The sequence below is a fragment of the Amphiura filiformis genome, chromosome 11 (genome assembly GCF_039555335.1).
Source record: "Amphiura filiformis chromosome 11, Afil_fr2py, whole genome shotgun sequence".
NCBI classification, from domain to species: Eukaryota; Metazoa; Echinodermata; class Ophiuroidea; order Amphilepidida; family Amphiuridae; genus Amphiura; species Amphiura filiformis.
In genome coordinates, this window is record NC_092638.1 from 17,283,252 (window position 1) to 17,310,123 (window position 26,872).

A 26,872-nucleotide genomic window follows, 5' to 3' on the forward strand; every position below is an offset into this window, starting at 1 on the left:
CATTTGTACTGAGTACCCCTACCCCCGGCTGACAGCATAGTCACCCGCCACTGGCTTTTGAGTGGGTGTTTAAGTACATCCCTAATCATAGGCAGTATTCTCTTTCAACTGTCTGTGATGATATTCATTGATGTAGTATGCTGAATATGTACTAACAGAATTGTATATTTATTTTAATTCAAGCAATATATTTCGAGGGGTCAGTGACACAAAGATTTTAAGTTAAAACTCCATTTTGGGCATTCAGGGAAAAATGAGTCAAAAGATGGTCCACAATATGTGTTTATTGAGAAGTGCTTACGTTTCTGAAAATGTTGATATCAAAATCTCATTCGCAAAAAATGGAGTTACATCTTTGTGTCACTGATCCCTCCATTTGTTATTAATATAAAATTTATATATTTTTATATTAACATTTGTTTAAAAAATTATAGCACATACTACTGTACTGTACTAAATCATTCTATGAACCATTTATTAATATTAGAAATTAGAAAATATATATAAATAAAAGACTGACCCGTTATTTTGAAAAAATCTGGTTGGATGGGTAAGGGCAACACAAGTATATTATTTTATATATATATATTTTTTATTTCAACATTGTTTTGAAACAAAAGGTGCATTTTGATTTCAGAACATAATGTTCCGAAGTGCAAATTTACTATATCTGGGGGTTCGTCAGTCCGAAAGTCATTTTAGGTTCGTCAGTCTGAAAAAAAGCTTTGCTAGTCCGAAAATACAAAACACGTCATTAGTCCGACACTTCATCAGTCCGAAGTCTTCAGTCCGAAACGTCTTTAGTCCGAATCTGAAAAGCACGTCTTTAGTCCGAATCTGAAAAGCACGTCTTTAGTCCGAATCTGAAAAACATGTCGTCAGTCCGAATCTGAAAAGCACGTCGTCAGTCCGAATCTGAACAGCACGTCGTCAGTCCGAATCTGAAAAGCACAGCATCAGTCTGAATTTGACAACCACGTCAATAAAATAAAATAAAATAAATAGACACATAACATGGGCATAGCCGTGGCATTTCAGTGTCATTCAACCCATTCTTTGCATTCTGTGAAGGGTATTTAGGCCTAGGCCTACTAGCAAAATTTGGGGTCGCAGGCCCCCCCCCACACACCCCAACACTTTTTAGATTCTTGAGCGTCATGGCAAAAATGGGGTCAACAATTCATTGTGTGACACATTTTATTTGCTTTGTGTACTTCGAAATCCAAGATGGCGTCCAAAATGATCCCCAGTTTCACATACTACACTCAGTACGACTGCAACTTAGCTCACTTCCGGTAATTATTACCGGCGTGACCTCTATTGTTACGTAACAAACTGGTGAAAATAAGCCGCCAAATACGGCCTTTTGGAAAACAAAGTTGAATACGAAAGACATTTCTCGCTTGATTTTTGTATTGAATTCATAGATAAGATATGAAACATGAGCCTAACCCTAACCCGAACTTTAACCCTGCCCCTAAGCATTATCTAACCCTTGGTTCTTAGGAGTTGTTCCGGCGTCTAACCCTTACCCTGACCCGAACCCGACACCTAACCTTAGACCTAACCCTAATCCTGACCTTAAGCCTAAACATATCCCTAACCTTAACCCTAAACCTAACCCTAAGCCTAAACTAACCCTAAGCCTATCCCTAAGCCTAAACCTAACCCTAATCCGTGCCTAATGAAGTACGACACTAGGGTTTTATCGGTGGCAATTTTTTTCAAGAAAAAAAAGGTTCATTCAGTGGCGGCTCCAAGAAAATGTGGGTCATTATGTGTAGAACATTCTGGGCAAAAATTTGTACAATCTTATAATGTGAAATTGGTTACATTTTTTAAACCTGATTTTTGGGCATAATTGTAATGCTTACACATGTCCCAACTTGCACCTAAATGGAATCAGCCAAATATGTTGAGTTTGCAAGTCAACAGAGCAAAGTTTGTTATAAAGTCATAATTCATGAAATTACGACTTTATGTCCTCCAATAGAACTGCATGTTAAACAGCCAAAATAACTAGTAGGGTTTCTTTCACTTAAACTTGTTATTTCAGCTCAAAATGGACAGAAACTCTTCCCAACAACTATTACTTATTTCAGCATTTTGAGTACAGAATAACAAATTAAAAATTTGAAGGAAATCGTACAATAAGGGCTCTGGTATGAGGGTTCGACAGTATTTCAGCGGTGGGGTCACTCCCCTGTGGAGGCTGGCCGACATGACCGTTACCAAAAGTTTGAAATACCCCTTTCTTGAGTTAATTACAAGGACATTTCATGAAATTTTACCCCCAAACAGGGACAAAATGGTGCTTTGAAATACCCCTATTTTTACAATTCAAAGGACACTTTAGCAAACTTGCCCCTATTTTAACATTTAAAGGATAAGGCTTCAACACACATTCGCACATTTTCCTTCCATAACATATTTAGATGGAACAACATTAATAGGGTGTCCCCAGGAGGGTGTCACAGAATCATAAAGGTATGCATTTGAGTCTATCACCGAAGTCAAACAAATTTGTGACCCTTTTTTATCCATTTCGAGGACAAGTTTTACCCCTAATTTACCAATTTTCGCGGTCGTTTCCTCAAATTGGCCCCTTTTTCCGCGATTTTGGTAACGTTCATGTGGTCAGTACCTAGACTTGAGTGACCGCACTGGGCAGTATTTTTTGTGGGACTTGAGAGCACATCAGACCAGTGGCGTAACTAGGGTTACTGCGCCCGGGGCAAGAAACAAAATTGGCGCCCCCTACCCCCACCCAAGAATATCTTGGACGCGTTCAGTGGCATAGCTAGGGGCTAAGGATACATAATGCCCTTCCCCTTCTGAAACAATTGCGCGCAGGCGTGCAAAATTTCGGACAAGTAAGGCCTATAAACTAATTAATTTTGGTTTAGGCCTACTAGAAGTTGAATATCGGTCTTAAAATGTTCTTTCAATTGATTTTGTGCTGAAATTTTGACTTTCATTGCTTGGAGGGGTGCAGAATCAATGCTGAATTGGTCAATTTGGCGCCCCCCTAAAGGGTAGCACCTGTGGCATGTTTACCCCCTCTGCCCCCCTCCCCGTAGTTACCCCACCGGGGGGGGGGGTCACTCCCATTGTGGCCTGTACACCATCCGTGATAATGAAAACGCGTAAAAAAGGGCCGTTTTTCGTGGGTAGGCACGATACGCGAGTATCGCATTTAGGGTGTCAAAAACATGAATTGGAAAAAAGGGTAGCAAAATTTCAATTGCTAAATACGCGGAAATGCAAAATTGCAATTGCTAAATGCGCGGGAATGAAATTTAGGGTATGAAATTTGATGTTAGGAATGAAATCGGGAATGAAATCCCTGTTTAGGGTGTCGTTTTAGCCAAGGGTTAAATCCTTGTTTAGGGTGCTTTTCAAAAGTTGATTATCGCGGATGGTGTACAGGCCACAATGGGAGTGACCCCAGGTTCGCCACTGCATCAGACATATCAAATTGCATTCCGAATATGAAGAATGTCCTTAAGATATCAAGTAATTTTGATGTTTTGATTAATTCGCAATAATACAGATTTTATGACAATAAATTTTTGATATATAACAGTCCTTGAAGTAAACTTTATAAATCTAATGTACATGTTTGTAAAATAGTGTATGTAGCTGGGAGAAAAAGCCGGCGATCAATTGAAAATTTTGACCTTTCATATTGAAAATATTAATTTTTTTCCCCAAAAAAATACCTTTTTTTTTGTTGGTGTTTTGGGGAAAAAATCCATCCATATCTTCAATACGAAAGGTCAAAATGTTTCAATCCTAGCTACATACGTACATATCATCAGATTTATAAAGTTTACTTCGAGGATCAAATTTTAATCATTTGCCATAAAATGTGTATTATATTGCAAATTTCAAAACAACAAGTTTATTTGATATCAGAAGGACATTGTTCGTATTCAGAATGCAATTCGTTATGTCTGATGTGCTCTCATGTCCCTGTGCAAACGTTGCTATCCGAGCCCTTTATTATAGTTTACCAGAAATTTATATCAAGTGGCAAAAAAAAAGTTGAAAACTTTTGAAACAAATCAAAGGCATTGGCCAATGAGAGTGCGTTGAGAGGGTGACACATGCTGAGCTACGAGCTGTCGCTATCTGCCTGCAAAAACAAAACACGGAAGTGGAGCGACCAGCGCAACCAATCACTCTATCATGTAATTAAGCAATGTGTCACTGTGTGTCGTTTAAAATCAACTGTTTGATACTATAAACATTCATGTTTATTTATTTGTCCGTATAAATTGGAAGAAACTGTCGAAATAAGGTGTGCACAAGTTAACAGAACTGCGTGTTAATAACCTTCCAAGTTTTTTAGGTAAGCTAAACACGGGCTTAAAGGGGCATTTCGTGATCCACAGCCTCATCCCCCACTTTTCTCAAAAAAAGTTGAGATTTTTATATCACTGGAAACCTCTGGCTACATAATGTTTATGTACAAAATATTTCTTGCAGATTAATTCGTTTTGCAAAGATATCGTGAAATTTGAATTTCGTTCTGGTGCACCAGAACGAAATTACAACGTGTCTATGGAGCAGTGTAATACACATAATCATGCATAACTCGCAAACGCAAAATCGGAATCAACTGAAATTTTGGGAATAGGCTTTTTTGTGGATATGAACTGAAAAATGTCATAAGAAGAGGATGCTAGGATCACGAAATACTCCTTTAAATAATAATAATATAATAACCGTAACTGGAGTATTCGTGCTACCATACTCTTTTTATGACATTTTTCAGTAGATATCCACGAAAAAAAAGCTTGTTCCCAAAATTTCAGTTTGTTCCGATTTTGCGTTTGCAAGTTATGCATGATTATGTGTATTACACTGCTCCATATAGGTATGCCAGGCAAACCTTAGTTAACACATTTGCTAGTCAACCAAATTCGCCTAGAACTCAATACATATTTTACATAGAAATTTAAAAGAACAGGCTGGTCAAGGAAACCTACATAAATATGTTTTCTATACTTCACTTGACCCAAATATGATTTTTTATGGTGATAAGACAATCGCACATGGAATTTTAGAGGGATTTTCATAGCAGTTCCATTAAAGACTAAGATCTAGAAACACCCCGAAATGCCGTTTTGGGGAATTTTGCTAGCTGAATCTTTTTGATGAAAGTCAATCTTTGACAAGATGTAACTTTGCTACGGAAAGTGCTATGAAAAAAAGGTTTTCAGTTTTGGCTTTGTTTACTCAAGGGCTTTAATTTGATATATAAAATGATGCAGTTTGATGGCAAATTTGAATTCACCTAGCATACCTACTCCATAGACAATGTATTGTAATTCAAATTTCACGATATCTTTGCTAAACGAATTAATCTGCAAGAAATTTTTTGTACATAGACATTATGTATCCAGCAGAGATTTCCAGTGATATAAAAAATTTTTAATGACAACTTTTTATGACAAAAGTGGGGGATGATGCTGTGGATCATGAAATGCCTATGAGCTTATACTATAGCCCGTACTATAGTTATAATTATCATCATTACAACCTTAGTTAACACATTTGCCCAGGACATTTGCTAGTCAGCCAAATTGTCCCAAACACAGTAGAAAATTAAAAGAGAAGATAGGTCAAGGCTATGTCTGATTCCATACAAGCAGATACGAAACGGGACTGCATGAATTGAGACGTCAGAGCAGGTCAAAGTACTATTTTAGCCTATGTCCCCATATCCTACTATCGCTCAAACAAGGAAACCTCTTCACAAATTCACTCACCTTGCGATCCTACATCACCAGTTGAAATAAACATCATCAAGTTTCCAAAAACAACTTTGTCATTCCTCGAAACAACTAGAACTGGCTCAGTTCCTCGAACTACGAGGCCGAGTGAAGCGCGCCCAGCGTGGCCGCGAAAGAGCAAATTAAAATGCAAAAGGTAGTACTCAAGGAGAGCTGCTCCGTGTGAGTCGGAGTCAAAAAACCCTAACACTCATGAGCTACATGTAATGTGAATGGGGTCAGGCTTTGACAATGAAAATGATCAACTTAAAAAAAAAATCAGTTTGGTGACTGACATTTGGGACACCCTTTCAAAGTAATTGCCTGTCCATATTATAGTGCAATTTCAAATTGCTGGGTGCAATTTTAAAAAAAAAGTGGGGGGGGGGGATTTAAAAGTTGTTCCACTGATTCACTACCAATATGCTTGATTGGGAAAAATAAGAATTATATCAAGCCAGAGGGGTAACTTGCCCCCTTTTGCTGCTAAGCATGATTCAGTGTAGCTTTTAAGGTTAGCAACTATTTTAAAGTGTTGCGATTTTGGTAGTTCACAGCATCTTGCGAATGGTAGTGAGCTTTGGCAAAAAGTGCATTGCTCATTTCATAGCGAGCATGTGGAATATCACTATCAGATATACTTTTTAAGGGCCTGTGGTTCTTGAGTTATCTTGTAAAGAGGGCTGAAACAACACCACTTTTGTAAAACGTACAGTCATAACTCATTAACAACAATAAATCAAGTACATTTTCAAAGTATATTATTTGTAGAATGATCTTTTTTTTTCAATAATACCATTTAAATAATGAAAATTTTTTGGCTGCCTCGACCAACAATACGTTGTGTCTTGTCCACTCTTGTTGATAAATTGTGTTTCCTTTTCTCTGCATTAGCTCTGTATGTGACATATATATATAGTGCTATATGCACAAATGGAAATACCCATCCGATCGTCTACCCAGGGTAAGGTTACCCAGGGTTACCTTACCCTGGGTAGACAATGTGATAGGGACTTTGATATAGAGTTACGATGTATGTACACACTAGAGCTGTTCTTATACATTTAATTCCCGTTGAATAAGGACATGTGTACAGTGTGCGCAGGTACATCTTCATTCAAGTTTGCACATTAATAAATAACGAATTGAACATGTCAACAAGAACATCAATTGGCCTCCAAGTAATACCGGTATGCGGCACTCATGTGCTATAATAGAGTATTAGGACTGGGGCATTAAAAGAACATAAAATGTCATCATTGATGCATGCAGCGTGACACGCCCGTTGGTTGCAATGTCGCACCGGGGTCAACATGGTCAAAGCATTAATGTTTGGTGGTGTTTGTGTGGGAAACCCCCGACCAGCATGACCAGTTCATGAGTATGACATTATGCAGCGTTCCCAGTGTTTACACAACACGGGCGTCCGTACATGTAAGCGTGGGACATGGCGTGGTACCCGTGTACCGGTAGTCCAAGTTGGTATTTACAACTTTTTTTATATGTACAGTTTTATTAATCCATAACCATAATAACACGTGTAAGTTCAGAATGAAGAGTGAGAAGAGATGAGGTTTGGCCTGTGTTTGGAATGTTAGAAAGATAAAGAAACTAAAAAGTAAATATATACCAGTAATAGAAAGTTGTTGAGTAATATACCTGTAACACGGGCTGTAACATTTATGACAATATTTATTGAGCGTCTAAATTGCACATTTCCCAACATATAGCATTTCAACTATGTTTCCCACGCAGAAATTTTTATGTCAAATATATATCAAAAGTATATCAAAAATATGTCAAATAGCATTTTGATACAAATTTGATATATCAAAACTATGTCAAATAGTTTTTGACATATATTTGATTGTATCAAATTTGTATCAAATTTAACTTAGATTTTATACTGTGTGTCAAATCTATGTCAAATGTACCAAATGAAAAATATGAGTGTCAAAATTGTGTCAAAATTGTGTTAAAATTGTGTCAAATTTTACTTAGCCATTTTTCTGACAATTTTATTATGTCAAAATTGTGTCAAATCTAACTTAGAAAAATTTTCAGAACAAATAACTATGTCAAATTTGTGTCAAATTTTACTTAGCCATTTTTCTGACAATTTTATTGTGTCAAAATTGTGTCAAATCTAACTTAGACAAATTTTTAGAAAAAATAACTATGTTAAATTTGTGTCAAATTTTACTTAGTCATTTTCCTGACAAATTTATTGCGTCAAAATTGTGTCAAATCCAACTTAGTTGTTTTTCTGAAAATTTGTATGTCAAATTTGTGTCAAATTTTACTTAGCCATTTTCTTGATAATTTCTTGTGTCAAATCCAACTTTTGTTATCCATTTTGAATGATCATTGAATTAAAAAAAATTATAACCAAACATGATCAATAGAGATATGCATTTGATGATTGCCAATAAACAAAAGCAAATTGAAACCACATATCAAATATAGGTTGATGATTAAAAAAAAAAAGAAAGAATATCTGTGTACCAAAATAATATGGCTTTGAAAGTCGCATTTTCCAGGGGGTGCAAGACTTCTCAAAGGGTGTGAAGAAGCTGTCCCTACATTTCTTTGGCAGCTGACAGCTGCCCCCCCACCACTTAAAAAAATATAGAAAAGGATGAACTAATGCTAACATTTATCATTTTTAATTTGAAGTTTTCATATGCAAAACCAAAATTTTTGACACTGACCTGATTCCTGATTTTATATCATTTTTATTATTTTATTTCATTTCATTTCAATTGATTTTATTATTTATTTATTTATTCTTTGTTTGTTTGTTTGCACTCTTGTTTTTTGGTTCGGAATTCTTTTATTATTTTTTATACCAAAAGAATGTCTTCAGTATTTTTGTTAAAATTGCCCCCCCCTTTTTTTAATACAAAAACAGAAAGAAAAAAGGTAAAATAAATAAAAAATGCAAAAGATTATTATTATTATTATTTTTTTTTTCTTTCTTTATTTTTCATTTTATTTATTTATTTATTTATTTATTTATTTATTTTTTATTTATTTATTTATTTATTTATTTATTTATTTATTTATTTGGTTAAATGCTCTCTTTTTTCTGTTCAAATTATTTTTATGCATAAACAATTTGTTGATTTTTTTAAAATGCAAATTTGTTTTTATTCTGATTTGTTTCCCCCACTTTTTTTCTAAATACAAACAATAATAATAATAATAAAATTAATCAGAAAAATGCAACTATTTATTATATTATTTGGGGGTGGGTAATGTTCTTTTTTATTTCTTTTCATGCCAAAGCTTTTCTTTTTTGATGCCATTTTTTCTGAAATTTCCCCCCTTTGCCTCCCCCCAGGTTTGGCCTAATTGCCCTAACCAGAATTATCCACTCTTGCTGGGGCATAATTATCGCACAACCCCTAGAAATCTTTTTCTAGCTAAATAAGTTTGAAAATGTTAGCAAAAACAAAATAATACAGAACCAACCCCTTTTAAAGGAAGTTTTGTTTAGTTTTTCAAATTTTGTGTCAGTTTGTGTGTGCTTAGTCTTGGACCCAGACTGCATAAGTTGCCAGATTTTCACAAAGCCAGAAACAGACTGTGAATAAGACTACTCTAGTAAACCAATATGGCAGCCCACAGGAGAGTTTATTTAACGGCTGAAAGTATTTCTTTAAATTATGCATTATGGAGGTCATTTCTTCAGCAAGAAGTACTGTACATGTTTTGGTTGACTATTGTGCATTTATTCTCAACCAACTGACAGCTGCCGAAATACTGGAAGGAAGAGAAAACAGGCAGACAGCGTGCATGCATTATTGCAGCAACGTAAGTTTTAATTTACAGTTTAAGCTTACCTATTCTAACACTACATTGACTAACATGAGTTTTTAGCAAATTGTATGTGTTGTTGTATCATGCGGGCAGATGATTGAGCTAGTATATTACCAGTCTAGGTGTGTATGTACTGTACCTGGGTACTATACAACAGAAGCACACCACTCGGCACTGCACTGGCACTGTTTCTGTGATGAGCTGCCTGTGTCTGAGTGTGTCACTGTGTCTGTGAGTGTGAGTGTCGACATAATTTGACAAATTAAAAAAAAAATTAAAATAATTTAAATTAATTATTCTCTCGGACTCGGTCCAGGTTGTTCCATCTATTGCCATCATGATTGCACTTACCCATTCTGTGAAAGGGGACACCCTCGCGGAATCTCAGTCAATACTCTAATAAAATTGGTTTTTAAACATGTTAAAATACTTGAATTACTAGATGCGTCACAACTTGTTCCACGCATGTGCGCTTCCGCAGTGCGATTATCTTCATCCAGATGAAGCAGCACTTTACCGGAAGAAGAAGAAGAATTCTCTAGAGGGACTTTCCGTTCATCAGCCAATTTTCTCTAAAAAACACCAATTTGCATGTTTGTTTTCCTAAATTGTGAGTTTTTCCCCTGCTGAAGGAATTGAACTTTTGAATTGTTTCACCAAGAGGTGCACTTAATTTTACTGACGTTTTGTGATTGAGTGCAATGCCAATGGTATTAAACATGTCCCCTTGTGTCCGAGGACCGAGGTCGCAAATATGGAACAGCCCAATGAGATGAAACGAACTAATCATGCCGACCGAGAGAATAAGCTACCGCAGTAAACCAATTTTTACCACATCATGCACATGCCATGCATTGTTGTTACATACTCGCAACATACATACGAGTACCGTACGGTACATGTATGTGAACAATGAAAACCGAGTCGTGATGATCAATGAATTCCATGAAAAGATGCGATCGTGGAAGAGGTAAACTGCATGAATTTTGAGAAGTCTAGCCTATAAATGTTACTAGTTATAGCCAAACAAAGGTAAAACAAAGAAAATTGCGATTTCATTCCAGCGCCTACATGTACAATGCGCGTATTAACTCGCTGATTGTGTGTAATTTTACGTGGAGCAGGGATGTACAAACAAGACGTATAAAGCCGGACATGTGCTCATGTGCCAGAGCAAATCACACATTATGGCTTGAAAAAGGAAAAAAGAAATGCTGCATGGTCTGCAATTGATTTAATTTTTTTAGAATATTTACGACCATGTCACCTAGACCCAAAACCTAAGTTTGAGACTATGTCAGTAATATTTGTCAAGAGTAATTTATTTAAATTTCATGTATTTTTTTTTATGTAGGTTCTGTGCTCTGTGTCAGTCTGTGGGCTCTCTGTGATTCCGTTTCTGATGATGCAACTGTGAAGTCCATACTTGTCTCAAACTATTTAAGCCAACATAATACTGTAGTCTGGAGGAATTCACTCAAATACCAAAGGTAATTAAAAAATATGTGTGTGAGATCGACAGCCTCAACCCCTACTTTATCCTGTAGACTCAAAATGGAGATTTTTGAATCGGAAGAAAGTTCTTATTTTTCCCATAATCCCAGTGAAATTTTAAACCTGAAATGGGTTCCGTTTAGATACATGTACTGTGGTTACCGTACGACACATATTTACGTTCTATGTCGTGTCCACTGTGAAACACATTTTTGCTTCCAAATATTAAAACCACCCACTAAACCTGCTAGTGCAATTTAACTTTTTAATAGTCAAAACTTAAGGGGCATGGTAAAATATTTTGTGTTCTTTTTTTCTATACATTGAGGCATACCATTAAAATAATTGTTTCCAAATTTTGAGTTACTTGTAACTTGTTCCAGCGGTTTTGATATGAGAAGTTCTGTTGGTTTAATTAGTGGGGCTGGGGCTATATTAAACTGTAAATAAAGTAAAAATATTTTGATGATCCTGAATTTCTCGCTGGTCAACGCAAAATATTTTTTCAGTACTTTCAGAAAACTATATCAGATGTGGGACAAACGAGAATATTCATTTTGCTAATTGAAGTTTAACTAATCAGTAACTCTGTACAATTTGCTTTCAGTTGCTGCTGAAATATGACCCAACTGCAGCAGGAATAGACTTTCAATAATGGCAACTCACCAAGAAGAAAATGCTGGACTGCCTACATATCAGCGTTGCAAAATGAGAAGTTACGATGTTACACAAAAAAGTCATGTGAAAAAAGAACCTTGTACATGTACTAACTTTGCCTCCTGTTAAAGATCATGTATATCTCATGCCCATGAAACTTAACTTTAAGGGCCAACATTTTAAGAAGAACATTTAATTGAGTTGTTTGCTGGATGGCTACCTATTGCTAGTGATGCTTATTTTGTGTCTAAATGACATCTGGATCGACTTAAAATCTCTATACTGTGAAATAGGGCTTAGATTTCGTGCCAGTTTGTGAGAATCAAAAACCATCCGAGTCGCTTCACTTACTGCATGATTCAATGAAAGAAATTGATTCTCGCAACAAATATTACGAGAATCGATTCAGTGATTCTCAGTGAATCTGAGGCCCTGGAAATGTAGTCGGTATGGTCAGTAAAATGTTTTTATGTTTTTAATCTGTCATCAAACCTCAACCCTGGTTGAAACTGAGCTGTTTTAGTAAGAAAATAGTAAGTTTTTTGACAGGTTAAAACATTTTAGTTTATTTACCGAAGTTACCAAGCCTGTTGATCTTGTTCCAATTATATTATGATCAGTATTTTTTGAAAATCTGTTTCTCAAGTGTGCTGCATGTACGTACATTTAGATAAGAATGTGCATTGTTTTAAAAATTATCCAGTATCCCTTTCATGGTTGGTAAGTTAACAGCTTCAAGGTGTACACGTAGCAGTAAACTAAAACAAATAGGGTGCAAAATCGAATTTTACAGTACAGCCTTGTGAAATAACTTGGAAGTCACATTATTTTGTAAGTACTTGAAAGAAGAATTTAATTGCTTTAAGGGGGTACTACACCCCTGGTCAATTTTGTGCTTATTTTTGCAGTTTTCTCACAAATTAAAGCACATTGGTGACAAGTAAGATATGTATATTATAGGGGCAAGGACTACATCTACTGTGCTGAAAATTCAGCAACTCAAAGAAAAGTGGTTATTGATTTATTGATCAAATATTGGTTTTCCCTCATTTTTGACTGTAACTCCACAACTGTTGTCTGTGCTGAAATAACATTTCCAGTGCAGTAGTTGTAGTCCTTGCCCCTTAATAATTTTTGAGAACAATGCAAAAATAGGCACAAAATTGGGCAGGGGTGTAGTATCCCCTTAATTATATCCAAGCAAAATAGCCACATGTTCCAACCATCAGGCTTGGGTGACCCCGTTTACACACAAACGATGTTCAAATTTGACTAATGTCACCTAATGTGCACGTATACCCCCTGGTGTAAACAGGGTCTTAGATAACCTGTAAAAGATAAGTACCGTACACGTAGGCATCATGTTTTGCAATGATTTCTTATGGCTGGCACATGTATTTTTGCTAAGAAGCCAAGTTTTGTACTGGAATTGTGATCTGTAGCACATGTACATTGTGCAAGTGTAAATTACTTTATATATTAAAGAGATTCCTAATTGAGTTCTTCAGACTTGCTGTTACTTTTGCATTTGAGACTTCTCAGAATATTAAATACCAGTACATTAAATACTAAATTAAATTTCATGTTCTGCGGTGCGGTGTGCGCCATAGTTGCATATCAGACTTTATTTTTTACTTTAAGTGTAAATTATGATTAAAAAAATACATGCAAAACAATTTTTTTAATATCAAATTGGATCAATTTATCCCATGGGTAAATATGGTCAAGCTACAAGTTTAAATAAATATTGGGCGTAAAGCATCCAATTCTATCATTAATATGTTTTCATCAATATTTTCAGTGATTTTTGATTTTCATTGGGCAACTGGGGCAAAGCTAAAAGCGAAATTAAGCCCCTCCGTGCCCCCTCACCTCTGTGGTGCAGCCATGTGATCACATTCTGGCATACTTTTGACATAACCAAGAACTATGTCAAATATGTATCAAATTTATTTTGACACAAATTTGACATATCAAAAGTATGTCAGATATGATCCTGTTTGACACAATTTCACCCAAATCTGAATATTTGGTGGCATTTTTTGCCCTCAAGTAGGATTTCCAATAACTTTGGCACTGACTGGAAGCTGTGCATGCAACATGGTGGAAAAGGATTCCCTGTGCTGGCTCACCTCGACGGCAGCTCCTGAGCTCCACCACTGCATTCACATCAGTGTGTAAATATATGATCACGATTTGACACAATTTTGACATAACCAAGTACTATGTCAAATACGTATCAAATATATTTTGACACAAATTTGACATATATCAAAAGTTATGTCAAATATGATCCTGTTTGACATAATTTTGACACAAAATTATATTTGACATGATTTTGACACAAATGTGATTTGACACACTTTTGACATAGAACTATGTCAAAAATATGTCAAATTTTTTGATCTAAATTTGACATATGTCAAATTTGTGTCAAATTTGTGTCAAATCACGGTCCCAATTCTTATCGTTTTTGTTTGACATGATTTTGACATATGTCAAAATTGTGTCAAATTTCGGTTATCTTTCAAGTTAAATATATGTGTATTAAAGTGTACATTGTGGCTACCCCAGGTTGACAAGCACACTAAACTAACTACCTGAAGTTGACAATATGTCTTCAATGGTCACCCTGGGTTGACACTGCAAAAGATGTACGGTATACTGTTATGTAATGAATAAGGCGTATAGTTTTCATAGACATTACAAGTCATACGTCATGTACCCTGTCTGTGCTAGCATGGTTAGTATAAGCACACAGATTTTAACAAAGTAATAATTATAGAGTCTACCCAGGGTAAGGTTACCCTGGGTAAGGTTACCCTGGGTAGACGATCGGATGGGTATTTCCATTCGTGCATATACCGTACTTGAAATGAATGCCAAGTTTTTTTTTGTTCTCTATATCTGATCATTTTTCGCTGTCCAATAGCAAGTTAGGGGCTGTGCAATAATTATGAGCCCTGGGGGAGGGTAAAATTGGGGGGGGGGCAAGCAATTTTTGGCACACGTTCTCGGGGCGCCTTTTAGATAAAACGCTCTAAAAGGCGTAGGAAACCGTACGGAAACGCTTTATATGCAAATTTTCCTGCTCGATACGCTCGTAAGTCGTGACATGTATATATATTATTTTAAAGTTTACAAATTGGGATCCCAAAAATTTGGCATACGTGCAAGGAGGGGGGGGGCAAAGTTTTTTTGGCAGGCCGAGAGGGGCTGGGCAAGCAATTTTTGGCGGGCCGGGAGGGGAGGGCAAGCGATTTTTGGCGAGCAGCTTGAAATTTTACCCCCGAGGGGGGGCTCATAATTATTGCACAGCCCCTTAGCAACAGAGAATAAGTGATGATATCTTTATTAACAGGATTAAGAGACCGTACGGTACATACTTCACATTAGCATAGACTGATTGATCCAGTTTGTTGGATACCAATTACCAGAATGTCAGAAGAGGAGGATGAGCCCACCGTTGTTGTCATAGACAATGGCACTGGTTCATGTAAGGCAGGAATTGCTGGTGATGACTTGCCCAAGTTTGAGTTTCCATCATACATTGGCACACCAAGACATCAGGTAATAGTGAGCTGTGGTAAGAATTTGTGGGTGGGAATATCCCGGTCTCAACTCAGTGCCCGGGGTACTCAGTACAAATGACCATACGGGACGTGGGCGCAAACATGGGTAGCATTTTCGGCCTTTTGGTATATCAATGACCCCTTTTTCAAATCCTAATTTGGTATATGAATGGGTCCTTTTTCAAAATTTTCTCAATTTTTTCGGGAAAATAGCCCAATTTTTCCTAAATCTAGCCAAAATTTGGACAATTTGGGTTCAATTCGGCCAAAAATTTGGACTTTTGGTATATCAATGTGTCCAGATTTCTTGAAAAATTGGTAAATTATGGGTCCATTTTCAAATTATCAGCGGCATGTCCCTACCAAAACCAAACCTGAGTACCCCCCGGGCTCGGCGCTCAAAATACAGGGCGATTATCCCCCCAAATCTCACAAGAAGCCTCTGTGAAGAATATTTGTCAGTGGCAAAAAGTACACATTAGTGCTGTTGTCGACATGCATTATGGCGACATATGTCGACAAAAAAATGGAGATGTCGACATAAAAAAGCAGAAGTTGGGGTATAAATTAAGAAATGTTTTTTTCAAAACAACATTTGGTGACATCGTGGGGGGGGGCAAATGGGCAGCTGCCCTGTCTGTGAGCAGTCTGCCCTGTGCTGACCACCCTTAGAATTTAAGATTTTTATGCCTTTTTAGTACTTATAGCCCACGTTTGACCATTTTCATCCAATTTTGCCCCCTTGAAGGTTGCTCCCCCCCCCCACCACTGAAAAAGAGCTGGCTACGCCACAGTCATCATTTACTACAGAAAGACCTCTAATTCCAAATACCAGTGGGCACAAACGTACCACTTCTAAAATTGATTGCCACCACACAGAGGGGGGGGGGGAGTCAGGTCTCTAGGCAAGCCCTCGCCTCTCACCTACCACCAGAAAAACACATACTAGTATCACAAGACATACCAGTCTTCTGTATCTTTTTGGTTTTCATTCTTTAGAACTTCTTGAAGGAACTAGGCAACAAAGACACCTTCATTGGTGATGAAGCACAGACTAAGAGGAGTATGCTTAGCCTGAAGTATCCCATAGAACATGGCATTGTCACTGATTGGGATGCCATGGAAAAGATCTGGCATTATGCACTACATGACAAGCTAAAAGTGAACACAGAAGAGACTCCAGTGCTGATGACAGAGGCACCGTTCAACCCTAAAGCTAATAAGGAAAAAATGGCACAGGTGAGAAATGGTTTCTTCCAGGGGAAGACCCCTGTTTTTAGACAGCTCCGGAAGACCACTGAATTTCGCCCAGCACTGAAAGACCCCAGAGTTTGATTTCAGCTGTAAAAGACCCCCAAATTGCCCCCGGGGGGTCACTCCCATTGTGGCCTGTACACCATCCGCGATAATGAAAACGTGTAAAAAGGGTAGTTTTTCGTGGGTAGGCACGATCACGCACGTAACACGTTTAGGGTGTCAAAAACATGAAATATTGGAAAAAGGGTAGCAAAATTGCAATTGCTAATATGCGGAAATGAAATTTAGGGTATGAAATTTGATGCAAGGAATAAAATCCCTGTTTAAGGTGTGAAAACACTTGTTTAGGGTGCTTTTCAAAAGTTGATTATCGCGGATGGTGTACAGGCCACAATGGGAGTGACCCCCCCAGGGCAAATTGCTCATTCCTGTTTTTGTGGTTCTTGGTTTGGGTGGGGATTAAATAAATATAAAATAAACAAAATTTGACATTTAATGAAAAGAGAGACTCGTATATAATAATTTGGACTTTCAAAAGATTTTTGTGCAAAATTTTAACAAAATTTCAGTGCAAATTGTTTGTGAAATATCTGCATGGCAACAGCCAGTTACACCATTTTTTCAATGTTACTGGGAAATTTGCTCAAATTTACTGGGAAATTTGCTTTAAAATTAGTACAAATACCGTTGCCATGGAAACTACCTTCACTTTGAATTCTTTTAATAGCTAAATTAAATAAGCTTTATATATCATATATGGGCGTTCTGTCAGATCCCACGACCAAGCTGTCAAAATCTCAAGATCCAACCTGGTCAGCCACCAGAGGTCATTCCTTCCATCCTCAGCTCACCTTTGGAATGATCTACCTGGTCCAATTACCTCTAACCAGAATCGGCTGAGCTTCAAACGGGAGGTTAACAACTATCTTGGCGCCAACCCATTAGCGCTATCATACCGATAGCAGCTGTTAATGCCTTGCATAGTTCAGACATAAAAAAAATAAATAAAAAAAATATCTATAATATAAAGTGTAATAAACTTTTGCTTTGCAAGAAACTGCTAAAATGTCGGAAAAGGGGTCAGTTTTTGGCCAAAATGCCCAAAATTACTAAAAACATGCATTTTATGCCTACTAAGAATTTCAAGAGGTCATAGGTCAAAAACTATAAGTCACAGAAAAATGTTGTGATTGACTTTTTGGATCCATCTCAATGAATTGATATATTTTCCATGATGCAAAAATCATATTGATGAAGTAACTATCTACTGCTGATATTGCTATTGATGAGTAGCTATCTACTGCTGATATCAGTATTGATGAAGTAGCGAATAACTAGCAATCTACTACTGATATTGGCATTGATGAAGTAGCTACCTACTGCTGATATTGGTATTGATGAAGTAGCTATCTACTACTGATATCAGTATTCATGAAGTAGCAATCCACTGCTGATATTGGTATTGATAAAGTAACAATCTACTGCTGATATTGGTATTGATGAAGTAATTATCTACTGCTGATATTGCTTTTGATGAAGTAGATATCTATTGCTGGCATCAGGATTGAAGAAATGCTGATGAATTTGGTATTGATGAAGTAGCTATCTACTGCTGACATCAGTATTGATGAATACATAATAATAATAATACATGGGATTTATAAAGCGCCCTACGATGTAAAAACAGCCTCAAGGCGCTGCACAGAATCTTAAAACTACATACACTAATACAAAATCAACTAGGGCCTACATGTATAACAAAATAGTATACATGAAAAATAATCATGATAAAGCTCATTAAACACACCATAATATACTAAAACATAAAATAATGTACAAGTTACACAATCAATAAAATACCGTAAGCTTGACCAGCAAACTACCGGTATAAATTTAGTCTAAACTCTGGAGACATATGTTTAAAAAGTAGCAAAATGAATAAGATTAAAAACGCTTTTAAAAAGGCAGTATTTGCACAAACCACATGCCACCTTATTTCACATTTCTAAAAACAATATAATTCAAGACCTTGCAGAAAATGAAATTGCACAACTGAAATGAGATGACGATCATATTGTCTAACAAGATGCATTGAAAAGATGAGTTTTGAGTCCTTTTTTGAAAGAGTTTATGTTTGAAATTGAACGAAGCTTGAAAGGCAAGTTATTCCACACCTTTGGTGCAGCTGCAGCAAATGATCTTTCGCCGTAGAACTTAGTTTTGAAGTACCAATCTACTGCTGATATTGGTATTGATGAAGTAACTATCTACTGCTGATATCGGTATTGATAAAGTAGCTACCTACTGCTGATATTGGTAATGATGAAGTAGGTATCTACTGCTGATATCAGTATTGATGAAGTAGCAATCTACTGCTGATATTGGCATTTGATGAAGAAGATATACTGCTGGTATTGGTATTGATGAAGTAGTTATCTATTGCTGATATCAGTATTGAAGAAATAGCTACATACTGGCATACTGCTGATGAATTTGGTATTGATGAAGTACCTATCTACTGCTGACATCAGTATTGATGAAGTAGCAATCCACTGCTGATATTGGTATTGATAAAGTAACAATCTACTGCTGATATTGGTATTGATGAAGTAGCTATCTACTGCTGATATTGGTATTGATGAAGTAACAATCTACTGCTGATATTGGTATTGATGAAGTAACTATATACTGCTGGTATTGCTATTGATGAAGTAGTTATCTATTGCCGATATCAGTATTGAAGAAATAGCTACATACTGGCATACTGCTGATGAATTTGGTATTGATGAAGTACCTATCTACTGCTGACATCAGTATTGATGAAGTAGCAATCCACTGCTGATATTTGTATTGATAAAGTAACAATCTACTGCTGATATTGGTATTGATGAAGTAACAATCTACTGCTGACATCAGTATTGATGAAGTAGTAATCTACTGCTGACATCAGTATTGATGAAGTAGCAATCTACTGCTGATATTGGTATTGATTAGGGTTGTAAAATTCCTGGGAATTTTCGGAGTGGAAAATTTCCACCGGAAATTTTGGGAATTAACGGGAATTTTCGGGAATTTTCATTCAAATCTAAAAATCAAAGTTTAAACTGGGGAATCACTGTGTAGATTAGGGTATTGGAGTAATTTATAAGAGCATACAATCATAATAAAGAACTTCAAGAATGATCAATATCCATTTTTATCAAAAAAAACAAGCATGACCAGACTGCGTTATAAAACATTTTACACTCCAGTACAATGAGTTTTGAAACAATAACCACAAACTCTTAAGGGATAATCATTGTCTGAAATCTTATTACATAAAGACTTCTATTATTTTAGTAATAGAATACTTTTAGCACTACCAACATTTTTGCCGGGCATTTTTGTTACCAGCTACCAGCTAAGTGATCTTGAATATTAAATTCAAACTCTCATTCAGTGCTACATGTAGCTCATAAGATGCGATCTACAAAGATCTTGCATGAGTTAATGTCCGGGAGTTAACATCGTCTGTTCAGTACCAAAATACACATATTAATACCTTGATGTAGGCCTACATGTACATACGCATTTTTTTAATTTTTTTTTGCGTTTGGTTGGACTTTTGAAAATTAAAATGTAAAGAATCACCAATTATTTTTCATAATCACCAATTATGTTTTGATGTCAAAACATAAATGTTACAACATTCATATTCATTATTCAAGAAGTATAGTATCACTTGTGCTGTTAAAATATTTAACAAATGATATCTGAAAATTATAAGAAAATTTCCCATTTTCATAGCAATTTGAAGAGGTACGTTTGATTGAGGAAGTCAATTATATGACATGGCAAGTTACGTGTCAATCAAAATGACTCCCATATTCTAAATGCAAAATAAATAGGAATGTTTGTCTCAGTGACTCAAAGCTATTGAAAAATCCCAACTGCATACATTTTTGGTTAAGAAATAGCTATGAACTATTATAAGGCCACCGCAATGAATTCATAGTTTCCTCTTGGAGCGCTCGTCATTTTTCAAAACTGGCCAAAACTTTCATTATTTTCATTAAAATCTCAATTTTCTTGAAGTTGATGTCATTATGAAAGTGTTTACTGGCAGTTATGTTTATCTCATTCTTGTAAGCATTTTAGCAGTGTTTTGCTGCAGTAGCGGTAGAGTGTGTGCTAAATAATGGAAATTTAAAAATCCGTCGTCACTTTCCGGTGCAGTTTCAGATGCGCTTGCAATAATAGTAATTTATTTTAAAAGATTTTTATTACACTATATGAGCAAAATGAACCTACATGTATGATATGCTGCAGTAACATTTGGAACATGTTTTATGTTTGAATCCAATCCTCTACAAATAGCAAATAATGAAATGATGCCAAACAATGAATATTGAAATGTGACCTCATCCCCTTTTCAAGATCTCCAAGAGGAAACTATGAATTCATTGCCAAATGGTAATTGGGAATTCCCAAAATATGCAACATTTTAGGATGAAAATATGCAAGATGCTGGACTTGGAAAATCCCACAAAAAAAATCTTTGTCATTTTTTTAATACTGAAAATCCGTGGTAAAAGAACATATAAACAAGGTCTATTCTTCATTGTTAGCACTAAATCTGATTATTAACATCATATATATGTTGTGAAAAGATTAAATTTGCTTTCAATTTGCTTTCTCAATGATTAAATATTAAAATACAAGTTAAAAACATAATAAAAGCCAATAATTGAAAATTCCCAAAATTCCCAATATTCCGGGCCCTTCAAAATTCCGGAAACTTTCCGAAACTTTCCGGAAACTTTCCAAAATTCCGGAAACTTTCCACCCTTTACAACCCTAGTATTGATGAAGTAGCAATCTACTGCTGATATCAGTATTGATGAAGTAGCAATCCACTGCTGATATTGGTATTGAATGAAGTAACAATCTACTGCTGATGAATTTGGTATTGATGAGGTAGCTATCTACTGCTGATATTGCTTTTGATGAAGTAGTTATCTATTGCTGACATCAGGATTGAAGAGAAGTAGCTACATGCTGCTGATGAATTTGGTATTGATGAAGTACCTACTGCTGACATCAGTATTGATGAAGTAGCAATCTACTGCTGATATTGGTATTGATGAAGTAGCTATCTACTGCTGATATTGGTATTGATGAAGTAGCTATCTACTGCTGATATTGGTATTGATGAAGTAACTATCTACTGCTGATATTGGTATTGATGAAGTAGCAATCTACTGCTGATATTGGTATTGATGAAGTAGCTATCTACTGCTGATATTGGTATTGATGAAGTAGCAATCTACTGCTGATATTGGTATTGATGAAGTAGCAATCTACTGCTGATATTGGTATTGATGAAGTAGCAATCTACTGCTGATATTGGTATTGATGAAGTAGCTATCTACTGCTGATATTGGTATTGATGAAGTAGCAATCTACTGCTGATATTGGTATTGATGAAGTAGCAATCTACTGCTGATATTGGTATTGATGAAGTAGCTATCTACTGCTGATATTGGTATTGATGAAGTAGCAATCTACTGCTGATATTGGTATTGATGAAGTAGCAATCTACTGCTGATATTGGTATTGATGAAGTAGCAATCTACTGCTGATATTGGTATTGATGAAGTAGCTATCTACTGCTGATATTGGTATTGATGAAGTAACAATCTACTGCTGATATTGGTATTGATGAAGTAGCAATCTACTGCTGATATTGGTATTGATGAAGTAGCTATCTACTGCTGATATTGGTATTGATGAAGTAACTATCTACTGCTGATATTGGTATTGATGAAGTAGCAATCTACTTCTGATATTGGGATTGATGAAGTAGCAATGTACTGCTGATATTGGTATTGATGAAGTAGCAATGTACTGCTGATATTGGTATTGATGAAGTAGCTATCTACTGCTGATATCGGTATTGATGAAGTAGATGCCTACTGCTGATATCAGTATTGATGAAGTAGCTCTCTACTGCTGATAGCAATATTGATGGAAGTACCTGATATTGGTATTGATGAAGTAGTTATACACCCTGGTGTTATCACTTCACATAGACTATTGTGTACGCATGATCGTTCCCAATTTCGTGAAAAAGGGGTCATTTTAAAACCATGTTTGCGAACATAAAATGTTTGTGATATTTAAAAAATTGGGTTGTTTTTGATGACGGTGTACTCAAAATTAACAACTAAGGTATGTTTGTGAATCATGAGAATGTTGAAATCCCTAGAAATCTTACCAATTCTTGCTCAATTTTTACTCCCAGGATTTCACTTTTGTGAAACTTTTTTGCCTTCCTAACATTCACTCAGTTTGTTTACGGGGTTTGTTTACACTGATTACATTACTAGGAACTTACCCAGCTTGGCCCGGCTGTGTTCTTTGGTGTGTGTTCTTGAAATGTTAAAAAAGGGGTGCTTTTATAAAAGTGTACTTGAAGTGCAAAAAGAGGGATAATTTTTAAGGCTAATTTGTACCCGTTTTTGTGTAAAATAGGGGTAACAAACACTGAAAATGTTCTTGAAACTGTGCAAAATAGGGGGGTAATTTTGACTTTGGCAACAATCATGCATTAAGCCTTTGAATAGGAAGTGACAACACTGGGTTATACACTGCATTGATGAGGTAGCTATCTATTACTGATGTCATTCGGTGACAGCATGTCTCTTTTTCTTTCAGATACTATTTGAAACCTTCAATGTACCATCCATGTACGTCGGCATCCCAGCTCATCTATCATTCTATTGTTTAGGTAGAACTTCTGGTGTCATCTGTGAATGTGGGGATGGTGTGCTACAGGTGATGCCGGTATATGAAGGATTTTCGTTCACACACAGTATACAGAGAGTTGATATGGCTGGTAGAGATTTAACCAATCATCTCAGTAAGATGCTTACAGAGAGAGGGTATAGCTTTACTACAACTGGTATGTGTATGTTTGCATAAGTATCCAACTGTTTACCCCCCCCCCCCCCCCCAAAAAAGAGCTTTATGCCCCACCCGTCCCATCGCAACAAAACTCACAGAAAATTGCCCCTAGTGGGACCAGATTTCTACAAAAACATACCTCTAACAGGACAACGGGGAGTTTCTGTGAAAGTCCCCCTATAAGGCTAAGTGCACAAATATGACAATTATTGTACTAGAAATGACTAAAAAAAAAAAAAAAGTCAGACTTTGTTCTATTTTTTTATCAAAAATTCCCAAAAAATAAGATACGTGGGCATGGAATCAAGACAATTTGATACCCGAAGACTAGAACAGGTAAATTTGATATCCCTAGCAGGACTAGAAGAGACCTTTGGAATATGATATCCCTAGAGAGTCATTTTTTGGATTTTATACCCAAAGTGGGTCTTGAGCAGTGGCGGCGCATGGGAGCAAATGCCCCCCTTCCCATCAGAACTCTTGCCCCCCCCAATTGCCCTCCCCAGTAAAAACTCAAATTTACAAAAATGTCCACGTTTCTCAGCAATTTTGTGCAAAATTTGGTGATTTTGACCCCTCCCCTTGAAATTAACTTCCCCCACCCAAAAAAAAAAAAAAATTTCCTGGCACCGCCACTGGTCTCGAGACTTGTGCTAGTCTTGCTTTTTATGAATCAATTATGGGTACCCCCCCCCCCACCGAATCCAAGTTCCAACATTTTGGGCAAAAATTTGTAAATATTAGGCCTATTTTCAGATTTTTGTAATCCCTCCCTGAAAAATGTTTTCTCTCATTTTCCCCCACTCCTGGGAATAAATTCTGGTGCCGGCTTACCGCCACTATTCCTGGGGCCACCATTTCAGGATTTTAAAGTTGTAAAAAATAATTACACTGATTTAACAAATTTGAATGGTTGTGCACCTAGGAACAATATCCTCCTGGCGCACTGAAACTTGGGCTATAACAGAGGAAAGACATGACCTTACACAGCAAATGTGGATTTCAAATGGGGTTACCTGCATGGGTTACTCCATTTGAAGTCTACTACATCATTTTTGATAATGGTGAAATGGTTTTGTGAAAATCTATACAGAAACAAAACCAATAACAAGCCTTTTTATCCAAATTTTACTGTTTCAGCTGAGAGAGAAATTGTTCGAGAAATGAAAGAGGAGCTGTGTTACGTTGCCGAGGACTTTGAAGTAGAAATGGCAACAAGAAGTTCTGTTGAACAGGACTATACGCTACCTGATGGACAAACTGTCACTCTTGGCAATGAAAGATTCCGCTGCGCCGAAGCTCTTTTTAAACCATCCCTCCTAGAGACGATGCATCCAAACACTCCAGGTATACATGAATGCCTGTACAATTGTCTACAAAAATGCGATATTGACACGCGTAGTGATTTGTACTGTCAGATGATACTTACAGGGGGAAGCACCTTGCTGCCGGGGATACAAGAAAGAATGCAAAGAGAAATGGAGATGTTATTATCTACAACAAAGAGGGTCAGGGTTCTTGCTACACCTGAACGAAAGTACGCGGCATGGATAGGTGGGTCCATCTTGGGTTCGCTTACTTTTTTTGAGGAAGCACGGACAAACAAACAGGCTTATGAGGAATTTGGACCAGGGATATTTCATCTCAAGAACTATTGATATAGTTTATGCACTGTATTACTCAAAATTCTCAGGCATAAATTCTAGAATATATTGGTTCATTTATATATTTATACTAATTTTAGAGACATGAACTGGTAATAATTTTAGTATCATAGACAGGGGTGTGTGTACTCTAACTTTTTTGGCCACTGGCCTGTCGGGCAGGTAACTCATAAAAGTTACCAGCCTAACAGAAATGTTGCAGCCCAAAATTTGCCTGAGTCAAAGTACTATTAAAAAAAGCACAATTTACATGAAATATATAACTTACTCTGACCATGTTGCGACCATTTGATTTATTGATGCATGGAAAAGGGAAATATTGATCAGCTCAGAGTTGCGATATTACCAGCTTATCATCCTCAATTTCTTACCCGCCAGGCGGGCAGGTACTTTTGAAAATTGACCTGCCTAACATCATAGTCACCAGCAGGTCTGTACACAGGATTTTTTTGGGGGGTGCTGATTTTGAAAAAGTGGACTTTTTTTCCAGGGGGGGTGATTTTGTGACTGAAAAGTGGACTTTTCCCCCCAAATTTTGACCTTTTTTGACCAAAAAACCGTTAAAAACCTAATTTTTTTCCTCGCTATGCTTGCAAATTCTAAAATTTTGGGACTTTTTGTATACTTTTGCAAATTTGCGTACGGGCCTGGTCACCCGCCACTGGCTTTTGAGTGGGTGTTTAAGTACATCCCTAATCATAGACAGTATAACAGAATTGTATATTTATTTTAATTCAAGCAGTATATTTCGAGGGGTCAGTGACACAAAGACGTAACTCCATTTTAGCCATTCTGAGAAAAATGAGTCAAAAGATAATGGTCCACATTGACTTACATCTTATGTTTCACTAGCCAATTGATTTCAATGAGGTGCTAAATGGAGTTACTTCATGTGTTTATTGAGAAGTGCTCATGTTTCTGAAAATGTTGATATCAAAATCTTATTTTTGCAAAAAATGGAGTTATGTCTTTGTGTCACTGATCCCTCGATTTGTGATAAATAAAAAATCTATATATGATTTGATTGATTTGATTTGATTTATTGATAATCCAGGCAAACATACATACAAAAGCAGAATACAAATACAATAGTCAACGAGGTCCCTGGCGGATTCCCTAATAGCGAACTAAATCACTTTGAAGTGGGTCTCTCTAAAAAATATATTTTTATATTAACATTTGTTTAAAAAAGTATAGGGTGTACTGCTGTACTAATCATTTTATGAACCGTTTTTAATGTGTTGACTCACTGTTAATGCTCAGCGTCATGCTAACCACAGGCTTCAACATAAATAAATAAAAAAATAAAAAAATAAATAAAATAAAAAAATAAATATTTTCTGAAAATATCAAAAGATATCTTTAGAACCACTGAACCAATGCTATAGAAAAATTAATTTAATTTGTGTACATCGTAAAACATACTACTCTTGTTACTCCGCGACTAATCATGCTAATACACGAGCGTACAATGCTACTTTATGTGTCCATATTAGCGAGGTTATCTGCGTACAACAGCTTACAACACACAGCCACACAAAACGTATGTTCCACAATGTGCACAAATTAAATAATTTTTCTATAGGCTGTACTCATTTTAATGGATTTCTCATGCTGATTCCAAATCAATATGGTCATGATTTACAATTCTGGATTTTTTGGATTAAAAAAAATTGAAACT

At 36.3% G+C, this 26,872-nt stretch overlaps 1 protein-coding gene and 1 long non-coding RNA gene across 3 annotated transcripts; both read left to right on the top strand.

Moving 5' to 3' along the window:
* Positions 1–3,906: 3,906 nt before the first annotated feature.
* Positions 3,907–25,829, top strand: LOC140164461 (actin, cytoplasmic 3-like). Of its 2 annotated transcripts, XM_072187742.1 has the most exons (5): positions 3,909–4,354; positions 15,115–15,323; positions 16,325–16,564; positions 23,279–23,525; positions 24,668–25,829. In XM_072187742.1, the coding sequence occupies exons 2-5, from the start codon at positions 15,192–15,194 to the stop codon at positions 25,183–25,185; spliced, it is 1,137 nt and encodes a 378-aa protein (XP_072043843.1). In that variant the 5' UTR covers positions 3,909–4,354; positions 15,115–15,191; the 3' UTR covers positions 25,186–25,829. The 2 variants fall into 2 exon arrangements, with proteins under 2 accessions (XP_072043845.1, XP_072043843.1); XM_072187744.1 differs by lacking the exon at positions 15,115–15,323 and having other exon boundaries at positions 3,907–4,354.
* LOC140164459 (uncharacterized) lies at positions 9,010–13,258 on the top strand. Its single transcript, XR_011860529.1, has 3 exons — positions 9,010–9,596; positions 10,957–11,092; positions 11,704–13,258. It is a non-coding gene; the product is annotated as an uncharacterized lncRNA (long non-coding RNA).
* Positions 25,830–26,872: the final 1,043 nt, after the last annotated feature.